The sequence below is a fragment of the Vidua macroura genome, chromosome 3 (assembly GCF_024509145.1).
Source record: "Vidua macroura isolate BioBank_ID:100142 chromosome 3, ASM2450914v1, whole genome shotgun sequence".
NCBI classification, from domain to species: Eukaryota; Metazoa; Chordata; class Aves; order Passeriformes; family Viduidae; genus Vidua; species Vidua macroura.
In genome coordinates this window covers 45,982,883-46,009,288 of record NC_071573.1, presented here as the reverse complement: position 1 = coordinate 46,009,288, position 26,406 = coordinate 45,982,883, and the positions used below count along the sequence as shown (strand labels likewise).

The 26,406-nt window shown below is 41.1% G+C and overlaps 1 protein-coding gene across 1 annotated transcript; it reads right to left on the bottom strand.

Moving 5' to 3' along the window:
• Positions 1-922: 922 nt before the first annotated feature.
• On the bottom strand, positions 923-26,187 carry GPR137B (G protein-coupled receptor 137B). The gene is made up of 7 exons (XM_053972294.1): positions 25,749-26,187; positions 17,130-17,179; positions 11,978-12,200; positions 8,080-8,233; positions 5,986-6,110; positions 3,050-3,174; positions 923-1,500 (listed from the first exon to the last, which is right to left on the bottom strand). The coding sequence occupies exons 1-7, from the start codon at positions 26,115-26,117 to the stop codon at positions 1,392-1,394; spliced, it is 1,155 nt and encodes a 384-aa protein (XP_053828269.1). The 5' UTR covers positions 26,118-26,187; the 3' UTR covers positions 923-1,391.
• Positions 26,188-26,406: the final 219 nt, after the last annotated feature.

Here is a 26,406-nt window from a genome sequence, read left to right as displayed (position 1 = left end):
GCCTGTCCACCATTTAGGGATACTGTAGTACATTTCAAAATGGAGTACTTCTATAGTATAGAAGTACTTCTATAGTATTTCTATAGTAGTAATTCTATAGTATAGAAGTACTTCTATAGTACTTCTATAGTATAGTACTTTACTTCTATAGAAGTAAAGATTACTGGAAGTAGTATGTTTTCCTTCTGGGGATATGTGGATTGAGTTACAGTAGTATTTGTTCCACACTGATAAGGAGAAAGAGATGCTGGGGATGCAGAGTTCTTCACTGCTGAGAACTGGGCGTAATAAAAAGACCTGAAGTAGAGTCAGGGTTCCTGTTTGCCTTAGATTAGTAATTACTTTTAGGCTTACTCTCTGCAATGTCACATCCTGGAATAGTATTTATCCACCTTTTCCCCCCAGAGCTCACTACATTTATCCCTGAAGATCAATGGCTGAAGCACAGCTTTTCTGGCTTGCTTGTTATGCAGAAAGGCACTTTTGAGGTTCAGGTTCTACTGTTTTATGTACTTCCAGCTCCTGTTCTATTCCCACACTGCAATTCCCAGGTCCTTAATAAATAAACAAGTCTGTACTGTTATATGTATCCCTCTCCCTTGTGAGGTATTTGACTTACTCTTCTACATAATATATATAGATCTGATTGGTGGACATAATTGCATAACTTTAATTTTTCAAGCGTACAAATTTTCAGCTTGTTTTGCAGTTCTCAGTGCTCCAGTTGGAGCAGATGCCGATCTCCACTCTTTTGAGACTTTCCCTAAAGCTGCTGAGAAGATACAATTTTCTTACTTTTTTAGAAGAACTACAGGCTACAGATAACTTCTACCCTCCAACTGTCACACCACACTGAGTAAGCAGTGATATCCAAAGAGTAAATTGTGCTCTGAGAACATAGCAATAACTTGAAAAGACAGTATTTAATTGGGTTGATATTTTTTCTTACAGGCTTTTATGTGCACATAAAAATTGCAACTGTCATGCATTTGAAAAATCTATTCATGTGTTTACAGTATATTGATAATATATTTCTAACAATACACAGTGTAAAAATAAAAATACTTAGAAAATAATTATGCCATTTCACTTCATTAAATTTGCTCTTTTAAAATGAGCATAAAAATGATTAAATTATACCTTCTAACAACTCTATTCAAAGCCAAAATACCATGGCTTAGAACAAGGTATTAATTGGAACAGTCTTCAAAGTTTAAATCATTAGCTTATACTTCTCCTTGAACTATGAAAAGCTCATGGCAAGGTTCTTCATTTATGTGTGCATAGGAAAATTTCTAAAAACCAAAAGGTGGAGAAAAGTTGCCAAGCTTTGTTTTTCGGAACATTGGTTTTAGTATTGGAATGTCCTAGAACGCTGTAGTTGATTGAAGTTAAATAGGGCTTAGCCGGTCTGTGTCAAGTGCTGGATCTTGTTGGAGGGATCCTATGTAAGCCATGAAGCTGTTCTGATGGCTCCAGTCATAGTAGTCTGGAGAGAAACTTAGAAAGAAAATAGAAGAATTAGTGACTGGCAGATGGATTCTTTAAGCACCTAATTAGAGAACAGAGGGAAAATGCAATCATGTAGAGGTAGTTCTGCTGAAGTGCAAAAATAAAATAAACCCCCAACCCAAGGGATACAGGCAGCTATTTATTTTTCTGATCTATCAATTATTTTGGCCCAAGTGTTCATTATCCATTTCCTGATTCTCTTGGTTCACTAAAGACCCTCCCCTTTCTGATTTGCTGTTCCAGAAGGTGTTGGAAAATCACAGAAATGGTGCTGCTCATCCCTGCCAAGTCCTGGCACTGCAAGGGCCTGTCAGAGATCTAAACTTCCTGTGTTTGTGTCCCAGAGCCCAGGACGTGGTGTGCAGCTCTGCCACGCTGTCTTTTCTCCCATGAGCAGCATGACACAGTGCATGGTTGGTTTGGCTTCCCCTGGGAGCTGTGCATGTGTTACCAGTGTGGCTGGATCCCTGATGGCTCAGTATGGAAGAGAGAGGGTGCCTCTGGCTCTAGGATGGGATACCAGGCTGGCTCAAAACCACTTCTAGCATCCTCCATGGGCTTAGTTACTATGTGAAAAACTAATTAATGCAGGAATAAGATGAGTGATAACTGTAAATAGTGAGTGTGCAACTTTACTGAGCCATAGTCTGGGCTCACAGACAGTGACTACTCCATCTCACCTGAATGAGTGACAAGAACTAAATCATGGGTTATGTTAACTATGACTGGCAACTTAGACAGCATTTTGAGTGGTTACATTAATCAGTTCACATCATAGTGTAGCTACAGCCACAGCAAAGGGATAACACGACTGAGACTCCTTTCAGGGCAGGATAGAGTCCTGTCAGTGCCTTTCCTTCTCTGATTTAGGTGCTACCATTTCTCATGTGAACTGCTCCTTCCTGGACCAGAATCCTTACCTAAACCTCACAGCTGTGCAGAGAAGACATACTTTTTGTGCCAATTCTGGGTTGTGTGGGATTTCAGCAGTTTAGTAGATTTTTCTAAGCTTTCAGCATGTGGGAAAGCAGATGCTCCCTTCATTTCAGGTCACCCTCAAGATATTTAGCCATGTTACAGGGCAACCTAAGTTGAACGGCTTCTTGCTACAACTGTCACAAGCTGCTGCCTGTGCTCTCCAGCTTTTTCCTGCTCTGCCTGAGCTGGGAGACAGCTGTTTTTCTAGGCAGTCTTGCTCTCACACTTGAATGAGTAAATGGAATTTCTGAAGCTACTCTTGGAAGAAATAAAAGATGAAACAAAGTTCTGACCTGAGTTTTTCAACAAGAGGTACATTGGTACAATTCTTAAATTATGTAACAATTTTCATTCTTGTGTCTTTATAGTGTCTACAGGGCCCTTGAATCCCCAGTCACTCAGTGCTGCCTTTCCACCTCAGCTTCCCCTTTTGCTTCCCCTCACCCTGCTGGGATTTATGCAGCAATTGCAGCTAGACAATTCACATCCATCTTCTGTGGTGTGTCAGAGTTCCTCCTCCTCCAGTTTCTGTTTTGGGCAGCAAGCAGTTGACTCTCACCTGCCCTGTGCCCCCTGTGGTGCAATATTCCAGGCTAGATCATCGTCACTGTCGTATCTGCGGGGATTGTCAAAGAAGTAAGACCTGGGACTGAAGCTGTGGCTTGGGACCATTCCTGCATTGGCCTGAGGGAAGGGAAACCTCAGTCAGTATTTGGAACATGTATCAAACAGCTGTTTATAAATTGGCTGGGGTCTGACTTCCAGAAGAAGTTGTTGCCAACTTACCTCACGGTTTCCAAAATAAAACAATTTTGCATTTGCTGAAGACAACAGAAATAATTTTGCATTTATTATTCATCTCTACCAGCATAGTGATATTGATCTCAACAGCTTTTATTTGTCCTTATTTCCTAGCTAACACCTGACCTTCTTCTGAAGCCACCAGTCTGCATTCAACCTTTCTGCTGAATTCCTGTCCATCCAGGGCACTTCATGCTTTTAGCCAGCTGACATGAAGTGAGCAGTAGGAAGCAGCCGAGGAGCTGAAGGAAACGTATGAAACATCTAAAGAGATTTGATTTTTACCTCCCACATTGCTAAAACTCCCTCCTGGTGCCTTACCTCCCTTACCACAGAAACTGATCATGTTGAAGCTTGACATCCTGCTTAGTGAACCCACATCTGAAAAGTCCCCTAGGCCCTCACCAAGCAATTTCAGTAGCTAATCTATAGTGCTGTGAGGATCAAATCCTGAGATCAGGACCTTTGACAAAACAGGGAAAGGAGTATACATATAACTCTTTCATTTACAAAGTATTTTCACTGTATTTCCCTGTGAATCAAAACAGAAAACATACAGGATGCAAGAAATCAGTTTGATTTCTCTGCACAATTCCAGAAACAGTGCAGAGAGACATCTAAAAACCTGCTGAGCCTCAACCACTGATCCACTGCTCCCATCCCCAGGGAAGAGGGGCTCACTGTGCCTGTGGATAAGCAGGATGACATCTTCTCTCTCCTTAAAAAGGAGAGCAGTTTCATCTCCCCCTTTATTTTATGTGTTAAATAATTTTGACAAAGATGAAATGAGGATTAAGTGCATCTCTGTCATGCCCCCATTTCCAATGTTTGTCTGGTTAAAGGTATGGCGAGGCAAAGGGCCACATGCTGATGTAACCCTGTGTCAGCACCAGAGCCAACAGCTCATTCCAGGCAATAATCACTTGTGGAAAGGAGTTTCATATTTGAGAAATGCTGAATACAGGATGCCTGCCTCTACTCAAACCTTTTGATTCTGAAGTCCCGAACCATGAAACCAAAGAACTATTTCTCAGGATTCTTTATTAAAAATAAAGAATATTTTTTATTTTTACTTAATCCGACTTGTTGTTAGGGGTCTTTTTTAACTAGGAGGGTTAGCTTTAATTCTAACCCCATGCTTTCTGGCCAAGTCGCAGCCTACTGAATGCATTACCTAAACTCCTGCGGCCCTTGGTCTCCCTCTTGTGGCAACATCACACTGAAGTTCAGTTTTCTCTTGCTACAGTCTATTCATTTTTTGTTCAGTTCTACTTATTTCTGGTCTTCCTCTAAATAATTGTCCTATGTGAGAAAAAAAAATTATATATGACTTAACCTATGTGACAGATAATGTTTACCCTAAAAAAGGTATTCATAAAAGAAGAGATATCACTGATTGCCTCTTCTGAATTGTGTCTTTATGGAGGTTTAAGGCTTTCTGCAAGTCACAATGCAAAAATACATTACACGTGTTACTGCCATGCTCTTGTGGGAGAATACTGCCTGTTTGACTCCATTTGAGCTCTTGTTTGATTAGGATTCCTAGGCTTCATGTGATCAGCTTTTCGAAATCAGTGATAAGATCACTTCCATTATTTTCATTCTCTGTCAATCTCCCCCACACTATCCAAACTTGGCCACCAGGTCTAGCCTTACTAAGCGCACTTTAAATGAAATAAGATCTCTCTGTGGTCACTTTTTAGAAGAGCAGGACCTCTGGCTGGTACTTAAAAACATTTCTTCTCTTTGCAGTTGTCCTGCTTAACTCCTAAGCAGGAGTGAGGCTCAGATAGTTCTGGTCATGGACACTGGGATCCATGGGGTTTCTTAGTCCAATGTCAGGTATTACTTCCTTGTTCATCTTGGCTTTATCATTGTCTCTGAAATGTGCATATGAGGATAAAACCCATCACCTTGTCTAGAAAGCTATTCTGTTATTTGCTTCTCTCTTGGTAATGAGAATGGTAAATACTTGTGTGTTTACCATTCACATCCCTTTAGAGTAATATTAGCTTTGGTTTCATTTGGCCTACAGAAACAGAGACATTACCTCAGTAATCCTACTGAGGGCTGGTATTTCCTGTGTGCCCGTCTACCAGTTAACCTGGAGACATTGCCTACAGCTATAAAAAAATGCTTGTCCATCTATTAACTACCTAGATATTAAGGACATTTACCAGGAATTCTCCTTACAACTCACACCTTAATCTCTGGTCTTCTGAAATAGCCAACAAGTCAGCAAGTGCTTATTATGGCCACTGGTCTTTGACTTGGAAAAATTCAAGCTATTACTTCACAACCCTGTTAGCACACAACCATTTTCACTGCTATGGGATGAAAGATGCCAAGTTTGGATAACAAACTCCTTTTCCACCAATTCTAATAAAGTGCTGTGTTATCTCAAAGGGAAGTTGTCCCTACCCTTAAGAAAGTTCCTGATTTTTAAGTTAAACTGCCTTAAACACCTGGCCTTTCTTTCTGGATAAACCTGAGGAGTTTCTTTCAAGAAGAAGAATTTCTTTATTATCATAAAGAAGTGGAAAGTTTTGGTTGCTCTTATTCTGCTGAGGACACATTGAAAAAGAGAAGTTAGAATGTAAAGAAGCGAAAGATCCCTCAGCAGCTGAGCCCTTCAGACCTGCCTGAACATTACAATTACATGTTGTAGCAAATACACCAACAAATTCCACTTACTAGATCTTTTGTAGGGTTTCGGACACGGAAGAAATACACAACCAAGGAAGTAGGCAGGAGCTCCCAGATGAAAAGGATCACTCCAAACACTATGTAACCTGCATCTCCCAGCTGGCATTTCAGATCTGCCTGTTGAAAAGTAAAAGAGTAAAGCATTTAAAAATAAAGATGGCAGCTCATTTGAAGGTGCCAGAGGCAATGCCAGAAATTCCATTCTGTAGAGCCAGATCAGCCTGGCTAATGATTAAAGGCATACTAAAAAAATAAATATGTTATCTTGGGTACATGATTTCCCTTTCCTCCTCCTGCTATCTTTCCTTCAGAAATATCAGTTTAATGCAGGGGTCTTCCCAGTTTAAAAGCCTGGCAAGCAATCACTTGATGAAGTGATCAAATTCAGGTAATGAGAAACAAGATTTCCAGTCCCTTTCCTGCTGGGAATAACTTAAAGGAACAGTCAACGGTCAAGGGCATTGCTTTTAAAAATGAAAAGACCTTGAGTCTGTTCAAATTGGTGCACATTCTAAGGTTGAATAACCTTGCTGGCACTGCAGTACTAGCTGTGATCTTCTCTCTAGATCTCCACCATTGCCTATAGCTACAGAGGGCAAATCCTGTCCTTTCATGTGTTTTGTACAGAAGAGAAAAGGCTGTTTCTGACTGGTGACCTGAGGCAATACTACAGTACATTTATTGGGCTGTAATTTTAAGTATCTTTTGAGTCTGGTACCAAATTGAGTTCCTACTCCTTAGTTCCAGGCCCTTTACATGTAGTTCAAATAACTTACCCCAAAATCCATGCAACCCTAATGTCACAAGCCAGAATAGATGTTCCAAAAATGTAGTAGTAACTCAAGGGCTAAAAAGCATTCCAGTGAGCTTCCAGTGAACAGCCTCTGCCTCCAGAGGGCAAACAGGACCAAGTAAGTCTGGCCATACCAGCCCCTGTTACTCCAGACTGTAGGAGTCAGAGCACAAGTTGTCCCCTGCAAGGGGTCAGCAGGAGCAGCAGCAACACCTCAGGGCTTAACAAGAGGGAAATAATTTGATTCAGGAGAAAGTCAGAGCCCACTGCCCTTCTGTCTAAACCTGTGTGCTCGAATTCCACTGGCAACACCTGCAGTCATCTGCACTGCAGCAGGGTTGATTAAAGGTTCCTTGACGGACCCTACTCAACTAACTCATAACAAGGTCCTCAGGGCAATCCTATCCTACTATTTACCTACTTCTTAATTAGAGTTTTACCTACTGCTCGACAGAAATTTGTTAATGGCTGTAGGTTTGCTTGGCCACCTGGGCAATACAAGGTCCTTGCATGGCTGGGAACACTGCTTTGGGTCTGCAGGTGCTTGCTGATTGCAGGGGAGACATGGGATTTTGAGGCCAAACAAAAGATACTCATGATCCAGACCCAGGCCAGAGCTGGAAAAATACTGGGACCTAAATACATTCTTCAAAGCAAAGAAAGGAGCTAGATGCTGAAATTTATTAGAATTCAACAAAGAACCCCCTGCTATTTCCTTTAGATTTTTTATTACTGTTACCTTTCAGGGTAAATTGTCAATTGCAATTAAAGGCTGGGAAGAGTCGTAGCCTTATCCTCAAACAACAGACATTACCATGCTAATTCCAGAATTAAAGCAAATAACCCCACAGCCCTGGATGGCAGGAGGAGATGTTATGATGTCTTAGAACTGAGAATTTCAGTGGAATCAAGTACTATTTTTCTGCTCCTTTAAGTACAATACATTCTTCATAATGGACAAAATCCCTGCCTGTTTTAAGAAAAGGTAGTCTTTCTTTTGACAATAAAATCAAGGTAAATAAAAGATTGATTTTTTTAAGAATTATTTGTCTTGTGGTTACTATTTTCTTTCAGCACAGAACTGGAGTTTTTATCCTTATGCCAAAATTATCAGAAATTTGTATTCCTGGAGCAAAACAATCTTAGTGCATTGAATAAAATAAAAAAAAAATAGGGTTTGAATATATATTCAAATACTTTTGAATATAAGTATTCCTCTTGTGATAGCATTTAGGAAGTCAATCATCAGCTAGAGAATGAGGTTTTCTCATTAGCCAATATTTTCATACTTGCCTGATCTGATATGTTGTACCAATCGTAATCAAAAGAGTTGACTTTCTTGGTTTGAGAAAATGATAAGATGAACAAGTTGTAACAGGCTCGTGAGGTATAAAGTAGTATAACAGTCACTCCTATGCTTGTCACCTGACAGACAGATGAGCCCTGGAAGAGATTTAAGCACAGGTTGTTATTCATAAGGGAAGTTGAGAACAGCTTTGCTTTGCATGGACTTCAAGAGTTGTCATGCTACTCTGTCTCATCTGATTGACTTTTTGTCTTTCCTTCTTTGGCCAAGGTTTGCCTATTTTATGTATATTCCTGTATTTTATCATCACAGTGGTTTCCAGGCAATGGTAGCAGTTCCAGCCTTTACCAAGATGAGCTGTGACTAATTTTTACATTTTATTGAACAAGTGCTACTTTCAGAGCAGTGAAAACACAGAAGACCCACACTTGGTATGAGGTGGAGCAACAGAATTCAGCCTTCAGCTCTGCATTAGCTGCAGAGCATCCTGTATCAGATGCTGGCTAGCATGATGCAACCTTGCATCTTTTTACAACTGCTTGCTTTGCACCTATTTCACAAGTACAGAGCAGGTCATAACAGTCAGCACTTAAAAACAGCACAGACAGGAACAAAACATCCTGCCTTAGCTAATGTCAACACAGAGGAGACAAAGTAGAAGCACAGCCTATGGGCAGAGTGACCATGGCAGGGCAGTCTGAGTGGCAGCTTGGGCACAAGGGGAGAAATGAGACTGCAAGTATGAAATTGGAACAGTTCCTAAGCCCTAGAGAGAAAACTGGACAAAGCAGGGGAAAGAGCCTGATCCGGTGAGAGGAGTAAGTGCCTGACCACTATGTCAAGTGGGCAGGGTCACTGTCAGGGGCTGAGACACCAGCACAGGAGTTGTAGGAGGAAGGAAGCCATGGCTGCAGGGATCTGTATGAGTCTAATCAGAGAGGCAAGCAGATGTACAAAAATGGGACTGGCTTTGAAAGGAACTCAAAGTAAATTCTTTGTAGTTGGCTCTGGAACAGCTTTGTACAGCCAAAGGAGGAAAAATGGGTTAAAGTGCTGTGTGCATTTACAGGTAAGTTGCCTTGCAGTCATTTGCTTCTCTAGGCCTGCCCTCTCCTGGGAGAGACCCACACCACTGTTTTCTCTGGGTCCCTTGTCTGAAAATCATCTCATTTCAGTAGTGCAACATAGAAATGGCCTATATGTCAAAATCCTTCAGCTTGTTAAATCATTGACTAAGTTAACTGTTTAAGGTAGCAGCATGCTGAAGATAAGCCAGACAGAGAAATATGAATCTCCCCTTATACATTTGCATATTCTTATATATATATATTCCTATAAATAATGAGAATGTGTTTTAAAAGACTTAATACATTACAACTTAGCTGGGGAAAAGGGTTAAAAAGTGTCTTCCATTACTCTATAGGATGTTCTTTAAAGAAATATTGTTTGATTTATATCTTTAGAAACATTCAGTGGTCAAGGAGCTGGGTGGCATCACATAAGCATGCAGTGTTCATTATAAAATCAGTAAAGATGTCTTGTATCTATAAATAATGAAACAGGGCTTTCAAAAGTCCTTGCATTTGCAGAAGACAGTTAAATCTTGAATTATCAGTTTAACCAATAACATAGTGCTGTTGCCACAACAAATCCTTTAAAAATTTAAGGTTCAACTTCTATTTAGAAAACCTTATAATAGAATTCCTCTCTTACGTTTACTTAATCAGATGAAATAAGTACATTTCCTGTTTAATCAAATCCGGCCATGCTACACAACAGCTAAAAGTTCAGGGCTGAATAGAAGATTTAAAAACACAGATCAGTTTTGTTTCTTTCAAGCCTGTCATTTGCTGACCAAAGGGCACTGGCAATGGATTATTTTTATTAGTAAGAAAAGTTTATCTTGTGCTGCAAATCACAGGGGCATAAATCTCTGTGTCACAAAGCAGTGTTAACCTAAAGGAAGCTTTGGTTCTGTTTTAGTTTGGTTTTGGTTTTGTTCTGTTTTCTCCTTCTGCAGGAAACCAAACTTTCTTTACTCCACACGATTTCACAAAACCCAAAGAATCTCTAACATTACTGCAGACAGGAAAGAACAGAACACTCAGCTGATGAAAGTTTGAATGTGGAAATGGGAGTTAAAGAGAAATTTGCTCCTCCTTTCTGCTGACCTGAAACGGGAGTTCCTCTGAGGACTTCCAGTAGGGTTTGACAGCACATACTTTAGGGATACAGATGACTGAAACTAGCAGTGAATAAAACATCCTGGTTTTATCTGCTACTGTCATGCCAAAAAACTATCTAGAGAAGAAAAATCCATTCTCTGCAGTGATATGACAGAAACTGTGTTGGAGATAATGCATGCTCTGTGGTGCATGTAGGTATGCATCAGTACTGGCAGCCTTTTATTTGCATCTCCCATTTGCTGGCATATATCTTCCAACCACTTGTGAGAACACATTCATCTCCATGACCTGGCACGGGGAACCATCGTGGTGCTCTGTGCCAGAGCTGTGCCTGCACCAAGGAGGTGCACAGCCCTGCCCTTAGGTGCTGACTTGGGCCAGTTCTGTGGTGGGACACCATACCACCTTGGGGCATCCCTTCTTTTCTGCAGGGGCCCGTGACTGAAAAATGATTCCTCTGGATTTACTTTCACTGCTGCCTTCTCCCTTCACCGACCCACTAAGTGTATTTGAAGCATTTGAAGTGTATGGAAGCAAAACCAGGACACTTTTATCTGCTTTTTTGTATTTGGTGGGATAGAAGTTTGTTAAATCTCTACACATTTAACTATTAACTGTTAAAGAATGACAGCTATGTAGGGAAATCTATACAGGGAAAAACCAACCCCGTTCTGCTCTTTGCTTCTGCTATCTGCAATCTGTAAATGCCACTGAGCTGGGGTATGATATGTGCCAGTCAGCAGCTTGTCTCTACTCTCTCCCCCTCAGTTTCCATGGCAGCACCGCTGACTTGTTAGTATCGAAGAAGAACAGAGAAGTGCCTAGCAAACATTTCCTCTTTAAAGCATTTCCTGCTTGCTGGTATTGCCACAGCTTTCACCGCTGCCTGCTATGGATCTTGCTTCAAGTCCTGAGTAGTTGCAGTGTCTTGGCTCACTTCTATCATGGCTGCATGGTTATGGCCTGATGAATGGTGGTGTTTCCAGGCTGTTAAAAGCTGTAATTCAGAGGCATTGACTGCACTGGGTATTTTCAGAGCCTGGCTGTTCACTGAACCAATGTTATTTTGCTGGGAAGGCAGGCAAGCTTGTTTCCTGCAGGCTTTTTAAAATAGTCTTTGAGGTCCTCTTAACTTATGCTCACTGGGAAGGGCTGACTGAGGAGCTGGGTCAATAAAGCTGCATGGCCAATAGCAGCACTCACTACCCTGGTAGTCTCCTGAAGTCCAGGAATTCAGGGCATGGTGGCTTGGTGACTTCCCCGATACTTCTTTAGCTTTTCTGCTGTGTCTGCTCTGCCAACCACAGTGCTTTGAACCTTTGACCCTCAGCCACAAACCTGGAAGCAGAGTGTGTGAGCAGAGGGAATAAGATGCAGACTTTCCAATCTCCTGCACTGGTTTAAGAGGTCCTGTGGCAGGGAAAAGCAGCTTCTCTCTTGGCCTGTCTCTCTCACATAGATGAAAGGAACCAAAAAGTTATGCAAAATCTGCCTCAAAAAAACATATTTGGGATCACTGGTTTTAACCAAAAGCTCCCTTGCTACCATTTAATATTTAATTCATGTGCTGAACATGATGGCCAGCCACGTGCAGATGGTGAAATTTAAGGCCACTAGCTCAAGGCTTTGTGGCTTTGCCTTGCACTGCCCTTGTATCTCAGAAGGTACTTGAAAAGAACTGAAAATGTACCTTACCTTGGACTCCAAGTAAATGTTGGCTAAAGACATCTTGGAGATCTTATACAGGCAGATGGAGAGTGAAACAGCGCACAACACAAACAATGTGTCATTAATTGCCACGCGGACAGAGACAATGATTTTTCTCTCTGAATTCTGTGTCCTCACCAATACTGCACATGTTAAATTCACCAAGAGGAAGAGCAGACTTATGAAAAGAGAAGCCAGGTAGAGGGGCAACCTGGGAAAGTGAGAAGAAAACAGTTTTAGCAACATTGTTCAGCATATGTCAGTCATGAGATGGAAGTTGCACTCTGGGAAATGAAATCTGCCTGTGTTGGGCTGCCACAGCTGACAGAGTAACCAGCTGCCTGAGCCAAAATCAAAGTGCTCCAGATTGCTGAGGAAATGAACCTAGCCCATTTCAAACCTGTTTTTACAGTTACACAACAGGCTGCAAATAAAGAAACTAATATCAAGCAGCAAAACATGGAAGACTGCAGCAGAAATTGAACAGCACAATTCTCAAAACTGTATGTATCAAAAAAAACCTGTAACATCAAAAAAAAAAAAAAAAATGCACGTACCTTCTTAGATCGTGCACTTCATACACAGCACAAACCCTCTGCCTACTCACTCCCAGAAAAAACCTCTGCCTGGAATGGATTGGTTTTGACCCTGGTTTTACTATACCACTACTACCACATAAAGCATCACTGACTGTTAATGTTTGTCATCAGATACCAAATTAGGGAAGTGTCTAACAGCAGGAAAAATCTCCAGGTTACTGGTTTCCTAGCTTCCATCTCCATCTCTTTTCCTAAACAATTTGGTCATGGTCAACCTCTTGAAAGAAACAGCAAAAAATTTAACTATGCATATTGATTCTGAGTTGGCATCTTGCTGTCTAGGCCAGGAAAAAGATGTGTTTCCACAACTACAGAAACAGACCTGGAACCAAAATGTGACAGACAGAAGGCCAGGAGTTGGACAGATTTTATCCATCTGGTTCTTTTCCAACCTACCCAGCACGGATACCTTCAATACAAGCATATCATGTAATCAAGGTATTACATGGTATGTAATTTTTTTATTTATTACTGCTTGTAATTCCTCCTTATGCCTACACAAACCTGTGGGACTTTCCATTAAAAAAAAAAAAAAAGTGCATGTTTCCATTTCAACTACTTGCTTATTTCATTATCATTGCTGACCAAGGAAATTACTGATAAGATTCATAATCTGCAGTCACTGAACAAGAGGTTTTGGCCACAGCTTTTCATGCCTGTTGGGAACTTTGAATTTGGCTGACAACAAACATACAGACTGTCCCTGAGGAATCTGGTTCCAATTGTTTAACAATACTTTACCCAGTGGGGATCTTTTCCTTTCACACATTCATATTCTTTTGGGTTAGCATCAATGCAGCTACAAAGCTGAAGCATAACTGGCTTCATTTCAGAGGGCCAGAAAGGAGGAGATACACCTTTGAGATATTTTAACTGTGTTACAGGGAGAACTAAAAAAAAGCCTAAAAGCTTGTCAATCAATGCCGTTCTTACCAGCTATAACTGGCAGTGAGCAAGGATGCTGTTTTTTCCTTGCCAGGCATAGAAATTCCCTCTCAAAAGGAAGATTGTTCTCATTCTTAACTTCCCAGGGCAGGGCTCTGTTTTTAGGATAACCAGCTGGAGGTAGTTCCTTTAAAACTCATAGTCTAATGCTGGAAGCACTGCACTCCTGAAGCTCCTCTTTCACACGGTTTCCTCTGTAATGCTAGTACATTTAGAGCTTTTATTAATATCTCAGAAATCTTTAAATAGTGGTCACATGTCTTCCTTCCCTTCCCCTCCCAAAGTCCAGTCTCTAGTCCCCTTGTGGGGGTTTATGAGGAAGGGTACACTCTTACACCTGCCTTGCTTGTGGGACTGTAAGTACATGCCCTGCTCTTGCTCACCTTAGCCAGAAGAACCTTCTGCTGCAGCACAGCCTGCATGCTGGTATGCAGCATCAAGCTGGCTTGCAACCAGTGAGGCTGAGAGGCTTCCAAGCCAGGCTCCTCCTCTGCAGACTTTAGCAAAAAAACCAAAAAAAATCCCGGTGTTTTCACACTCTCATGCCTACACAATCCCATATGTGCCAGGGTGAGCTGTTGTGGCCAGTCAGTTGTGCAGCTCTTCACATGATGATCTTCCAGCCCCCTTACTAACATGATGTGGCTGAGGAAATGGTTGCCTGATTTGCAATGCAATAGAAGCATTGTTACTGAATTTACAGAAAAACCCTGATAGAGATGCAGGCTGTCTTTCTAAGGGAAGGGTTTTAGGGTCTCAGCAGATTAAAGGCAGAAAGTATCTTTACAATTCAACTACAAGAGCACCTACAAGGCATGAAGAAGTATATGGAGTTTTATAGAAAACAGAAAAGCAGGGCAGGAGAAATGCTTCCAGATTGCACCAGTGAAAGCACAAGTGAAAGTTCAAAGGCCTATTGTGCCTAATCCCCACTCTGGGACTAGTCTTTAAAGGAGCCTTGTGTAATCTGGTTTGGCTGGGGAAGACACATGCCAGGCTGTTCTGTTCTTTCTGTGTCAGGCTGAATGCACCCATAAGTTTTTCTTTGAGCTGAAAATAAAACCTCAGACAAATGAAATGAGATTTGCCTTGTTTAACAAGAAAATCTGTTTGAAATGACTGTATTTTGCATGCAGTGACTGAGGCTTGTGTGTAACAAGACATGCACAGACAGCACAGTAAGTCTCATCCAAACCTAGTGACAGTATGAAATCCCCAAGTCCAGGGAGACAAGGCAGAAGGACTGTTTAAATATGAAATTGGGCTGGCACAGGCTTCACCTTGAGCTCTTTTACTAATATTGTAAAGGCTGTTCTGAATAAAGTTTGCTTAAGATTCTGGATTTCTGGATCCCAAATAAGATTTATAGGATTTTATCTTTTTTTTTTTTTTTTTTTTTTTTTTTTTTTTTTTTTTTTGGTATCTGAAATGATTCTGATTTCTGAGACCTCTGTCAGTACACAGACAGAAGTCCTACCTCTCAGTTGCCCCATTTATGTTGCCATCATCTGTAGCAAAAATGGCAATACCAGCCAATAAGGTCTTACACTTATTAAAGAAAATGGGAGGGAAAAAATGGAGGGAAAAAAAATCAAAAAGTGGACATTCAGTAATGAAGAAAAATCAGATTCACTAAGTGCAGATTCCAGACCTGTCTGTAGGCCTTGCATCTTTCCATCACTTATCTCTCCCTCAGGATCTGAGCAACCTGATCAAATGAAAGATGTTGCTGCCCACAGACATGGGTTGGATTAGATGATCTTTAAAGGTCCTTTCCAACACAAGCCACCGTGTAAGTCTGTGTTCTTTCACTAGCTTGTTACAATTAATTCATCTGTGGTTGTGCACATATTACATCATTTCAATTGTCCTGTGTAAGATAGGAAACGAGGTCAGCTTTATTAATACAGCTCTTTGAGACAGACTAACCACACTCATGCTGAGATCTAGATGTTAAAACAAATTACAACTGAAATCCCTTACCAACAGAGCTGAACAAGAAAGAAAAAGCTAGGCCAGATCCAAGAGTGATTTGTATTAGAAATCCAGTGGGGAAGAGTCAGGGTGGACATGGCGCTGTCGTGAGGAGGGTAGTCTGTGCATGAGTAATTCTAGCCACAGTACATTTGTATTTAGGAACACATATACTCCAAGAGCTACATGCAGGTTGCTAATACAGTAACTTCATAGGCATTGACTAAATATCACGAACTCCCTGTGCTTCAAGAAAGACATTTTCAAGCAGTGTTCAGGAATAAAGCCTTGCCACAAGCATCAGTAACAGATGAGGTTCAAAGCTTCTAGCTCTCACCTCTAAAGCCACGCAGGGACCTGTTCACAGACAGTCCTCCACTACCCTGAGCTGGCTCTGTGCAGAGTGATCCTCTTTGTCTCTCTTGCCCATGTGCCCCATCAGGGGCAGCCACATCTGCTCTGGGGGACCTGCCTCGGGTGTGCTCTGCTTGTCTGCCAGCCCACACTTCTGGATTTTCTTGCCACAGGAGCCAGAGTGCAAAAGGGAGTTCAAAGCTGCAGTTCAGACTGGAGTCCATATTCCTGAGTCAGCCATCACACTCTGCATTTCCCATGCCCTCCTCAGCCCACCTCAAGCCTGCTCTCACTGTACTGCCTTATACCAAATATGGCTCCCAAAGCACTTGGTAAAGATGATTGCCCCACAAGCTGTATGAAAACCAGTAGGATAACAAATTTCTAGAGCAAGGACAGTGATAATATTTGCCCTGTTGATACAGTACTATGTTCTCCTAACAGTCAGCAAGTAACAAGTCAGATTGCAGTTTAAATTATTCTCTTTTCCTATCTGGAATTCCTATTGTAAATTCTTTCTTTAGAATGGAGATAACCTCTCTCTCTCTCCACCTTCTAAACAGCATTTCCCAACCAAGGCTTTTAAGCATTGGCACAACAAACATTAATTTATTGAGCTCTTCCTGAGCTTTCTGGACATTACTGCTCTTTGGGGTTCTTTCAAATTCATCCTGACAGCTTCTCCTCCACAACAAGATGCCAAATTAATCTCTCCACCTAAATGCAAATCTACCATAACCTCAACTCTATGGAGTCAGGAGAGGTTATCTATAAGCTCCCAAACACATTACGAAATTGAATCCATTCTCCCTAGCTCTTTCCCTTCACAACTTGTCCGTCACCTTCTCAAAACTTTTAAGGCTTCTATTACCACTGACCTCACAAGCTAAAACATAACCACTCCCACTCATTCCTTTCAAAAAAACCAAAACATCACTCATCACTCTGCTTCTTCAGCACTGGATCTGAATTCACCTAGCAATACAAATGTTAAGAACCAATGAACAAATCACCAGGGTGGCTGTTATCCACTCGCATTTGAATTATTTGCTTTTGAAATATGCGACTGTCTAAAAATGATCCCTGTGTTGGGAAAGGACACAGTCTCCTAAAGGTCATAGGAAGAAGGTGGCTTCTGAACCATCATCATAGAACATTGGTATACAAATATGAATAGCTGAAATATGAGCGTCACAAATTAGAAAATATGTTTCTCAAACAGCACAGCTGCTCTTCCCTCCCACATTGAATGTTTGTATGGTTCTTACCTGTATTTCAGTAGCTCTGGGGAATACTTTGACTTAGCTTTGAAAATCACCTGCAAAACAAAAAAACATTGCATCAAACATAGCATACATGTCAGCAAAGGAAGACACTGTGAGTCACAGCAATTCTGTCTCACAGGCCACAAGATATGTCATGACAGGTTTCATTACATAACGGATTTGCATGGATTGCTTACCCATGGCAGGCAAGCTCTAAGCAAAGTACTAGAGCTACTCAGCAGGTGATCAGATGCAGTTGTATACAAACTGTCTACATTATTATTTTCACTTACTCTGGTTTAGGAATACCGTCCTTTATACCAGTATTAACAAAAGGATCAATGCCAGCATAACCATAGAGAGAAATTATTGTAGGCTCTTTCATGACCTGACAGTATGTGTCTCTCACACAGACCAGCTAACGCCAGGCCAAATGTTCCCTTGAAGAGCCCATCATAGTACCCTGGCCTGAAATTAGATACATACTTTCACATTCATGTTTCATTGCCAAAAAGATGCCATTGAGAGCCAAACTCAGTATTTTACTCTACGGTATTATTTGGCTTTTGTTGACTATCTCTTCACTGTACAACAATATGTGCTTTTACACAGAGATATCTCAGGCCCAGCAGTTAGCTTGCTGTACCAGAAAAGATAAAATACTGACAAGTTTTCTGTAATGTAGGTAGGTGTCATCAGTCATAGTTGTTTAACCACCATCAGAAATTATACAAAAACTTGAAAGTATCACTGCTTTTTTATAAGCTAACATGGTTTCCAAACAAACTTAGTTTACAAATGTTCATTTAAACCAACAACAAAGCACACTGGTTACAAGTATTATAAAAACCTCATGATGTGTGACTTATTCTGGGTTGTATCCCAATCATTTTCTTCTCAAGTTATGCTATTTTATCCATTTACCTTGGTTTTGCATGCCCTTTAACCATGTTTGCATAATATTTGCTATGATTATTATGCTTTCCCAAGGAAAAGGGACTTAAATGATCACAATGTGACTGTAGATGTGTCTGCCTGTCAATCTCTTTATCTGGCCTTTACTAATTTTAAAATACTTCAGAAAACTGATGGGAAAATGCTTGAAGTATCAAAGACATGGTTCTTTATCACCTTCCTAAAAATGAATGACTCAAAGGAAAAAACAAACTCTAAAAATGTATCTAATATATGTCCTCTGTGAGGAGAAGCCTACATAATGATTCTACACATCACCCAATAGAAGAGAGTCTGCATAGCAAAATATTGTAATAAATTCTTCAGTTATGGGAACAACTGAGAGTCAATCATAAGACATAGATCTGGAGAAAATCAGGCTCAACTTGTTCCAGATCTCCTGGAACAACTTGTCATTTAACTCCTATTCACCATAAACAGGTGCCTTGACATGGAAATTATTTTTGTGATGCATCAGCTTGCTTAGCAGGAGCTGAAGCAGCAGAGAACATTGAGTTTTTCAGCAAACTGAGAATAAAATTGAAAACTTGGGGGAAAAAAAATCTGCAACCATTGATACTGTTTTAAAATAGATAACATCTCTGATAGTATCCCTTATTGAAGAGTTTTGTGATTCATTCTCCAAATTCCTGGATCATGAAATCTTACAGGAGTTCAGGAAGAAGATTTAGGTTGTTTTATTGACTTGCTTTTTGGAAGGAAAAGTACAATAGGCTTGCAAATGTTCTGCACTTCTTCTGTGCATAGAGAGTAGCTGTCACCTTCAGAGAAGGAATGAGGTTCAAAATACTTCCCAGATACTTTTTGTACAAGATTTATTGTCTACCCTGCTTATTCTGGAAGGGAGGGAGAAAGCAGATTCCTGACCTCAATGAAACTAAACAAATAATCCTTATCTCTAAGGTGATTCCACAATCCTCACCTATTGTGAGTGGCACTTACACACATTGTACCATTAATTCTGACACCTTTCAAGAGCTGCACTGAAGAGAAGAGCTCAGAGCCTCTGCAAAGAACTTCACAAGACAAGCAATTTCCAGTGGGCAATGAGTTGTTCTGGTTTCACAAAACGTAGCAAATATCAAGTTCCTAAATACCATCTCCAGTGGTTCCCCAAAAATTATCTAATCATCCCTCCTAAGTCACAAAGTACTGTCACATAAACCACTGCCCAGCAAAATCTCCGTGGATAACTTAGGTAAAACTAAATGCGATGCTCCTGCTGCAGATCCAACAGGATCTCCAGATTCAAGATCACCAAAACAGCTGTTGCTGTGGTTCTGCATTTGGTGAACCTGTCCCAGGTGATATATGCTCTGAAATTTTCAGAGCAAAATGACCATTAAGAAAGAAAATAAATACTGTTAAAAAAAAAAAAAAAAAAAAAAGAAAAAAAAGAGAGAGAGAGAGAAATGCCATATAGAATGTAAGCTACACTTTAAGCTTTAAGGAGTGGAGAATTCTTACCAATTCACTGCTAGGCAGGAGCACAGGCAGCCAGATTCTGCCATTTTTGCTGAAACACTGATGGGGCTTTAGTTCATGAGTAGCCCTGCTGGAAGCAATGGGATTGTCATGGAATAAAGGGTTGTTCAGTGGGAGTAAGGATGACAGGAGCTGATCTCAATATACCTTACATGCGTGGGTGCAGCTTTTTGCTTTTAGCATTAGCTCAGGAGTCTGGTTGCTCAATGGCCCCTCCTCGCAGCACTGTTGAGAAAGCTTCCAGTCAATATCTGAGTCATCTAAGTAAGTCTTCCAGCAAACCAGAGAAAAGCAGACTATTCCTAAGAATAGACTAAACAGCAAACAGAGAGCAGGCTGTTTTAAAAAGATCTTTCAGAGAGGCCCAAGATGAACATGGAAAACGCAGTAAAAGTCCTTGCTAATTTTCTTATGTCTAAAGGGTTACTTTTTAGTCTTAAAAGTATTTCCCCTTCTGCTTGTTCTTTGAAGGAGAAATATCCTGTTTTGACTCTGTTTCTGCCAAAGGGCTGGAAACCTCAAATGAGATTCTCACACTCCCTCCTCCACTCCCCTGAGGTATATGTCTGGCATATAAAACTGCAGCAGTTCAAAAGGACTCAAAAAATCTCTTCATAGATCCAGAGAAAATTCCCATTGCAGGAACTGATGGAAACAGCTGACCTTAGAGACATTTTACCAGGCCCCAGGAGTGGGGATGGCATGGGACCCATCAGAAGCTTGGCTGCAGACAGCTCTGGAGATCTGCTGGGCAGCAGAGCAGACAGACAGGGCCAGGCTGCTGTAGCTGATGGGGGTTCCAGCTAATCAGGAACCACTTTGGCTCTATAAGTATCAGTGAAACAGCTGTCAAAGCCAAGACAGATATTCCCAAAGCAAAAGAAAAAAATCTCCCTGGAGCAATTTTTCTGTCCATGCTCTGATTTAGCTGAACTGAAGTGATGACTGGCACAAACCCCTGTTGTACCTCCTGTGCTAGCTGATCAATTCACTTTTACAGGAGCTACAGCTCAGCTTACCAAAAAGCCTCAGATTTATGGTAAATGCTTGCATATGTCTCAAGCTGGCCCTCTGCACAGGAATGAAGTTCAGCTTTATTTACCACTTCTCATTTAAAAAACCCTATAAGAACCATAGCATGCACTTTTTCTTCCCAGTTCCTTTCATCACAGTCCCTCTCTTCCTGTCACACTCCATGTAAATGTCCCTTTGAAACCTGAAAATAATGCCACAATCTCATCAGCAGCACATGTACCTTTCTTCAGCTGTGTATCTTTCAGTCCCAGGCGCACCTTCCTCTTTCTCTCTTTCTTCCATGTTCATTCTTTTATTTGGATCAGATTTCCCAAAACAGGCAAGTTTTCCCTCTACTCTCTAAATTCTACACAGCTTGTAAGGCCTACAGACATGAGCAATGTGACTCACTACCATACTCAGTTTTCCACAAATTGGTAAAAACAGTCCTAAAAGGACAGGGATGATTGTGGGGGCTGACAGCCACAGTAAACTTTCAACAGTAGCTTTCCTATCAAATTATTTTCTAAGTCAAATGACCTCATCCTTCATGTCAGATGCTGACAGCCAGCCAATCTGCAATTGTAATTTGTCTTCTCTAGATACAATAGTAAGGGCAACATTTTACAGCAAACATATTTGCTGATGCTTTACCATATGTAATTAGACTCCTCTGTAGTTCTATATATATATATAAAGCTTGTTTAAAATTAATAATAAGCTTTGTAATACATGATTTATTAATTTATGATTAAAAATTTTTCCAAAATAAAAAACCCTCTCTGTTCTCTCATTAGTGAGAACTTTTGAAAGATGTTACCTCAGTAATTAGAGAATGAGAAATTTTCTTAGTTCTCCTCCCAGAGCTACCATTTACTCTGGTTCCACTGAAATACATGAAAACTTTCTGAAAGCCTTGTGCTGTTTTTATGCCACCCTGCCAGGCATGGCCAGCTCCCCTCAAAACTGTCTTACTTCGTACAACTTCTCTTCATTTGAAAGTCCCTGATTTTATCAGCACTGCCTGGGAGGCAGGGTAAGTTTCTCAATCCAGATGCCAAAGAAAAGGGAATATGGTTATGGAGGAGGAAGGAGAGGTAAAATCTGCCTACCAGCCTTCTCCACCCATACTGTCTCACAGCTCTTTAGCTCAGCACTACTTTCCCTCGAATCCTGGAGAAGTTCCCAACCTAATGACAAAACCTAGAGCCCACTCAAATGTTTTCTTTGCCTGGCCACAAGGGAGGCCTGGGATTTTCAGGGAAATTTATAGCTCATGGTCTTTGGCCCTGACCTCGTTCTTTGAGCCTGTAACCCTCCATCCCAGCCTCTCTCCTGCTTTATTTGTGTTCTGTTCCCCAGGGAAATGCAAAGTCTGAGCAAACAGGACAAAGTGAAGCAAGTCTTCCTCTGCCCACCCCTCAAATGCACGGGAAAAGGCAACTTATTTTTTTTCCTAGAGCCTCTTTACTCTCTTACCCACAGCACTAACTGTAAAGCCTGGGGATTCATCTCAGTGTCCCCTTGTCAGGGACAGGGAAAATTTGAGAAAGCAGGACATAAATAAAAGAGTACCCAAATCCTGAAATCCTCACTTTCTTCATTAGTCTGGGATGCCTCACTTGGGATCCTCCACTTCTTTCCCTTTAAAGTGGAAAATATGTTATTTATCAGAAAATAAAACATTGGAAGCTGCATGTGTGAAGCAAATATCTCTACAGGATTTTTGGTCTCTGGAGGTGGAAATGCACTTTGGGTCCCTATCTGGTGGATCAGGATCAGGGAACTGCTCTGTCTTGGTACAGTGCTGTTACTTGCTGGTGTTGTGCTACTGTTTTACAAAAGTGACACTGGATCTCATCCTCACTTGAGATTTATTTTAATGATTTCCAAGTAGGCAGAGGGCATCCCCTCCTGAGAGAGTAGATCGCATTATTTTTCTTTAGAAGGGAATGAATACAGACATAGAATTAATAAATTCTAATACATTTACTTATTCAATTAATTATATTCATTTTCTCCAGTATGGGATCTCTGAGAGTAACTAATATTCTATAAGCCTTATCTGCAGCATCCTTTCTATTTGCTATAAATAGGGCATTGCAACTGTATCAAAGGACCCTGAACTTGGCTCTTAAGCCAAAGATCCTGTTTTGAGTCAAAACTATTTTGATTCTAACTTCTCTTTTGTTCATAGTTCCCCTGCTTTAGCAACCTGCCCCAACACATTAGAGGTTCTCCTACTGCAGCTGCTGATGCTCAAGTCTAGGGACAAAACTCTGCTGTGCTGATGTCATCAGGGCTTATTTGTCTTGCTACACATAAAACACAACTGAATTTCCCTATGGCTTTGGGATACTTATTAAAAAAGAGAATAGTTGTGGCTAACTTTCTGTCAAGTTCAAAGGTGCTTGTTATTCAAAAAACGCCCTTGGGCACTTGCCAATTGAGTTTTTTGTTTGGCCAGGAGGATTTGCAATGTTTTTCAACCACTTTTTTTCCTCTCACATCTACATTTAAAAGTCTTCCTAGCAGTGCCACATTTAGGAATGGTGGGTGCTGTACAGCAGATAACAAAAACCTACGAATTCCAGAGATCCACAGGATCTCTTCCAGTGCTCTGAACCCATACAGATCACTTCTTTTCCTCTAGCTAAGCACTAGTGAAATAGCAGGGGTTTCATGCAATGAGACACAGCTGCAGACCCTTCTTGACTGTCTTCTAGAGAATAAAAGGATAAAAGTTGTTTCTAAACAGGTCTGTGAAGTTTTAAGCCATTACTGAAAACAAAATTTTCTCTCTCCACCCCTTTCACACTAGTTCTTGCTTGCCTACTGTGGAAAGCTAGATGTACATTACATACAAGATGCTGAATTTCAAGCCAAACCACCTTTTAATGGTTAGAAGTAAAGAATTAATAACAGTGAATTAAAAATATATGCACTTATTCTGTCATACATCCGTAGAATGGCTGTGCTTGTATTTTTTAAACCTTTCTTTCAGCTGGGGAAATATTTGAGATTAAATTTCACTGACTGCAACTAGCTCTAGAGCAAACAACAATACTATTCTTAAGTCTGCCTACAGTGGCCCAAGGTATTTAAAGATTATGAAGCACATCACAAACTCTGAAAGTCCCTTGCAAATATTGTTTCAAAAGCCTCACAGCAGCTCTTCAAGACAGATAACTATTGCACTGTTTTTCAGAGGGGCTCAGAGGAAGATCAGGAGAACTCAAGATGACAAAGCAGGAATTCTGTCTCAAAGGCAGAACCAACAGCCTTAGCATTTTTTCTGTTTCCAATCACTGACTTGTACTTCCTGCACGCTACCAGACAATAATACTAAAAATAAGTGAAAAGGACATATGTGTGCATTCTCTGTGTTGTCTTTTCAGATCTTCCTCAGACAAAAGGAATGTTACCTGCAGCACTAAGCCTCCCTCCTGAGTGCTGACACTACTGCACAGACTGCTGTGCCCCCCCTGTGCTTGCTCCAGCCCTGACTTCTCTTGGCCAAGAGCCAGGATGCTGCATTCTGCCTCCAGACTTCCACAGCAGCCCCACATGCGTGTATGAGGGAAGAGTCTGACCCCAAGCTGTGACTTAGTCCCAACACTGTGATGGGGTGGACTGTGTGCTGATGGACATTTGACCCTGGGAAGCTGCACAGTTATCAAATGACTCTCACAATAGCTATGGGATAAAGCATAGGTCACCACATGCCTGAGCTGGATTTGAGTAGTATGCAGATGAAAGGTTCCTGTAATCCCTTAATATATCTCAAGTACCAGGGAGTGGAGCAGGGTGAGTTAGCAGGCGTTTCAGACACTGAATCCATGAAAGCAAACCTAAGCACAAAACTGGGTATGTGGTTCTGAGTATTTAATATCCTTTACAACTCAAGTGATCTTCTTACAGCTGTCATGCTTACCATTGCTGCTTTTCTAGCTCTAGGATAGCAACCCTTGCATGCAGTTTAATGTCTCTAGTCAGGCTGCTCAGAATTGATAAGGCCTGTCATCACTACAGAGCACTGTTAAACATCATGGGGACTACAGAAGCACCAGCCCCAGGCACTGAGCTGCCTCCAAGTAGGGCACACAGCAATAGCCTGAGCACTGCATCCTCAGCACTGTCTGGTGTGCTCCAGGGCTAGCTGATGCTCTCCTGACCAACTGCTTGCTCCTGCACTGGGAAAGTGGACTTTGATCAGGGCCACATGAGTGCAGGCTTGGTATCCTGCTCCAGGCACTACAGTGGGATTGAGGAAGTAAAGAATTCAGTCTCTGCCCTCCTGCAAGTTTCCTGTGAGATCTTAGGAAAGCCTAGCAGCCTTTCTTTGTCTCAGCATGCCAGGATCCCATCCTTCAGCCAAGTGCAAGATACCATAAATATTTCCAAGCATTTCTAGCGGCAGCAACCTAGAGCCCTGTGCAGCTCAGCTCACCTGGCTTCTTAGATGTCCATGGCACAGATACACTCTAAAGACCTCTTCCTGAAATGGAGATACTATTTCCTTTACTCCAATATACAGCTAATTTACCTTTACATCAGAGTGTCCTTGAAATAGAGGGTGTATCTGTGCACAACACTTAGCACTTATTGAACAGAGTCAAAGCTGTTAGTAATACAGGAATTTGGGCCCACAGTAGGACTCCATCAACAGTTTCAATTGTTATACACATAATAGAAACCAAACTGAGAAATGTCAGCCAACTTATGAAAAAACTGGGACCGGGGGTTCGTTGCTGGCAAAATCAGACCTTACAATTCTGACTACACACAGAGATCAACCAGGAGGCCTTTAAAAAAAGTCTAATAACAATAATAGGGCATAATAATAAAATTATATTTTGGGTGTCCAAATTCCAATACTCCTATACATTTTTTCTCTAATCTTTGAATTATTTTTATACGCAGTAGATATGTTAATTGATATTCTCACAGTGATCACTTCAGGCTCCAGTTTCATTGTAACACTGATCACTTGCATATAGACCAGAAGTTAAAGCACCCAAATAAACAACTGAAATTTGCTTTTTGCATTGCCAAGGTACATTTGTAAATGACATTTTTCTCATGATGCTCACATAATAAGGCTTTACTATTCAGCTAGATTTAATCAACTAAATATCTGTTGCTTACCTGTGTGAAGTAAAGATTCATCAGGGTCAGGGTGAAAAACTGGAGGCAGACTGGGAAGCAATAGAGAAGCCAGAAGATGAAGGGGCTGAGAGAATTTGCTGTGACAAAGTCTTTGAAGTAAAATGAAAAGAGCACTGTCCTAAGAGAGGCCCAAAACAGGCACAGAAACAGAAAGACAGTTTGGTAACTGAACCTCTTGTGCCTGTAGTGAAGGACCAGCCAGAGCTGGACGTAGATGAACACAAAAAGCAGTGAATAAAAAACAGTATATACAATGGTCAGGCCCAGCTTCACATACGGAGGGACAGCTGGCGTCAGGGTCGGCGGAAGGGTGTCATTTTTCAGTGGGTCCCACTCAGGGGCCTCCATTTGATATCGGGAATCGTCAGAATTATTTAAGCTTGGCTGCAGCAGTTGCCTCCTCCTCCTTCTCCTTTCATCTTCCTACAGCATAGGAATCAAGAAAATGAAAGAAAACAAGCGGCACTTCCTCTTTGGCAGCTCACTGTGGGCTGGTAGCACATGATCACAATTCAGAATGATTCATTAGGACTGCCTTTGTCAGCAATTGGCAGGGAACAGCTCAGAAAGCTGCTCTTTGCTGATGTCTCTGCACAAATCTTTACCATCCTTAAGAAACAAAGAAATCCACCAGCCC

Coding starts and splice junctions, on each gene's coding strand:
- GPR137B (XM_053972294.1), bottom strand. CDS start 26,117: ATGGAGGCCCCTGAGTGGGACCCACTGAAAAATGACACCCTTCCGCCG. Junction 17,180..25,748: donor TGAATCTTTACTTCACACAG/GTAAGCAACAGA, acceptor TTTGTTTTGCAG/GTGATTTTCAAAGCTAAGTC. Junction 8,234..11,977: donor ACATTTACTTGGAGTCCAAG/GTAAGGTACATT, acceptor AATCTCTTCCAG/GGCTCATCTGTCTGTCAGGT.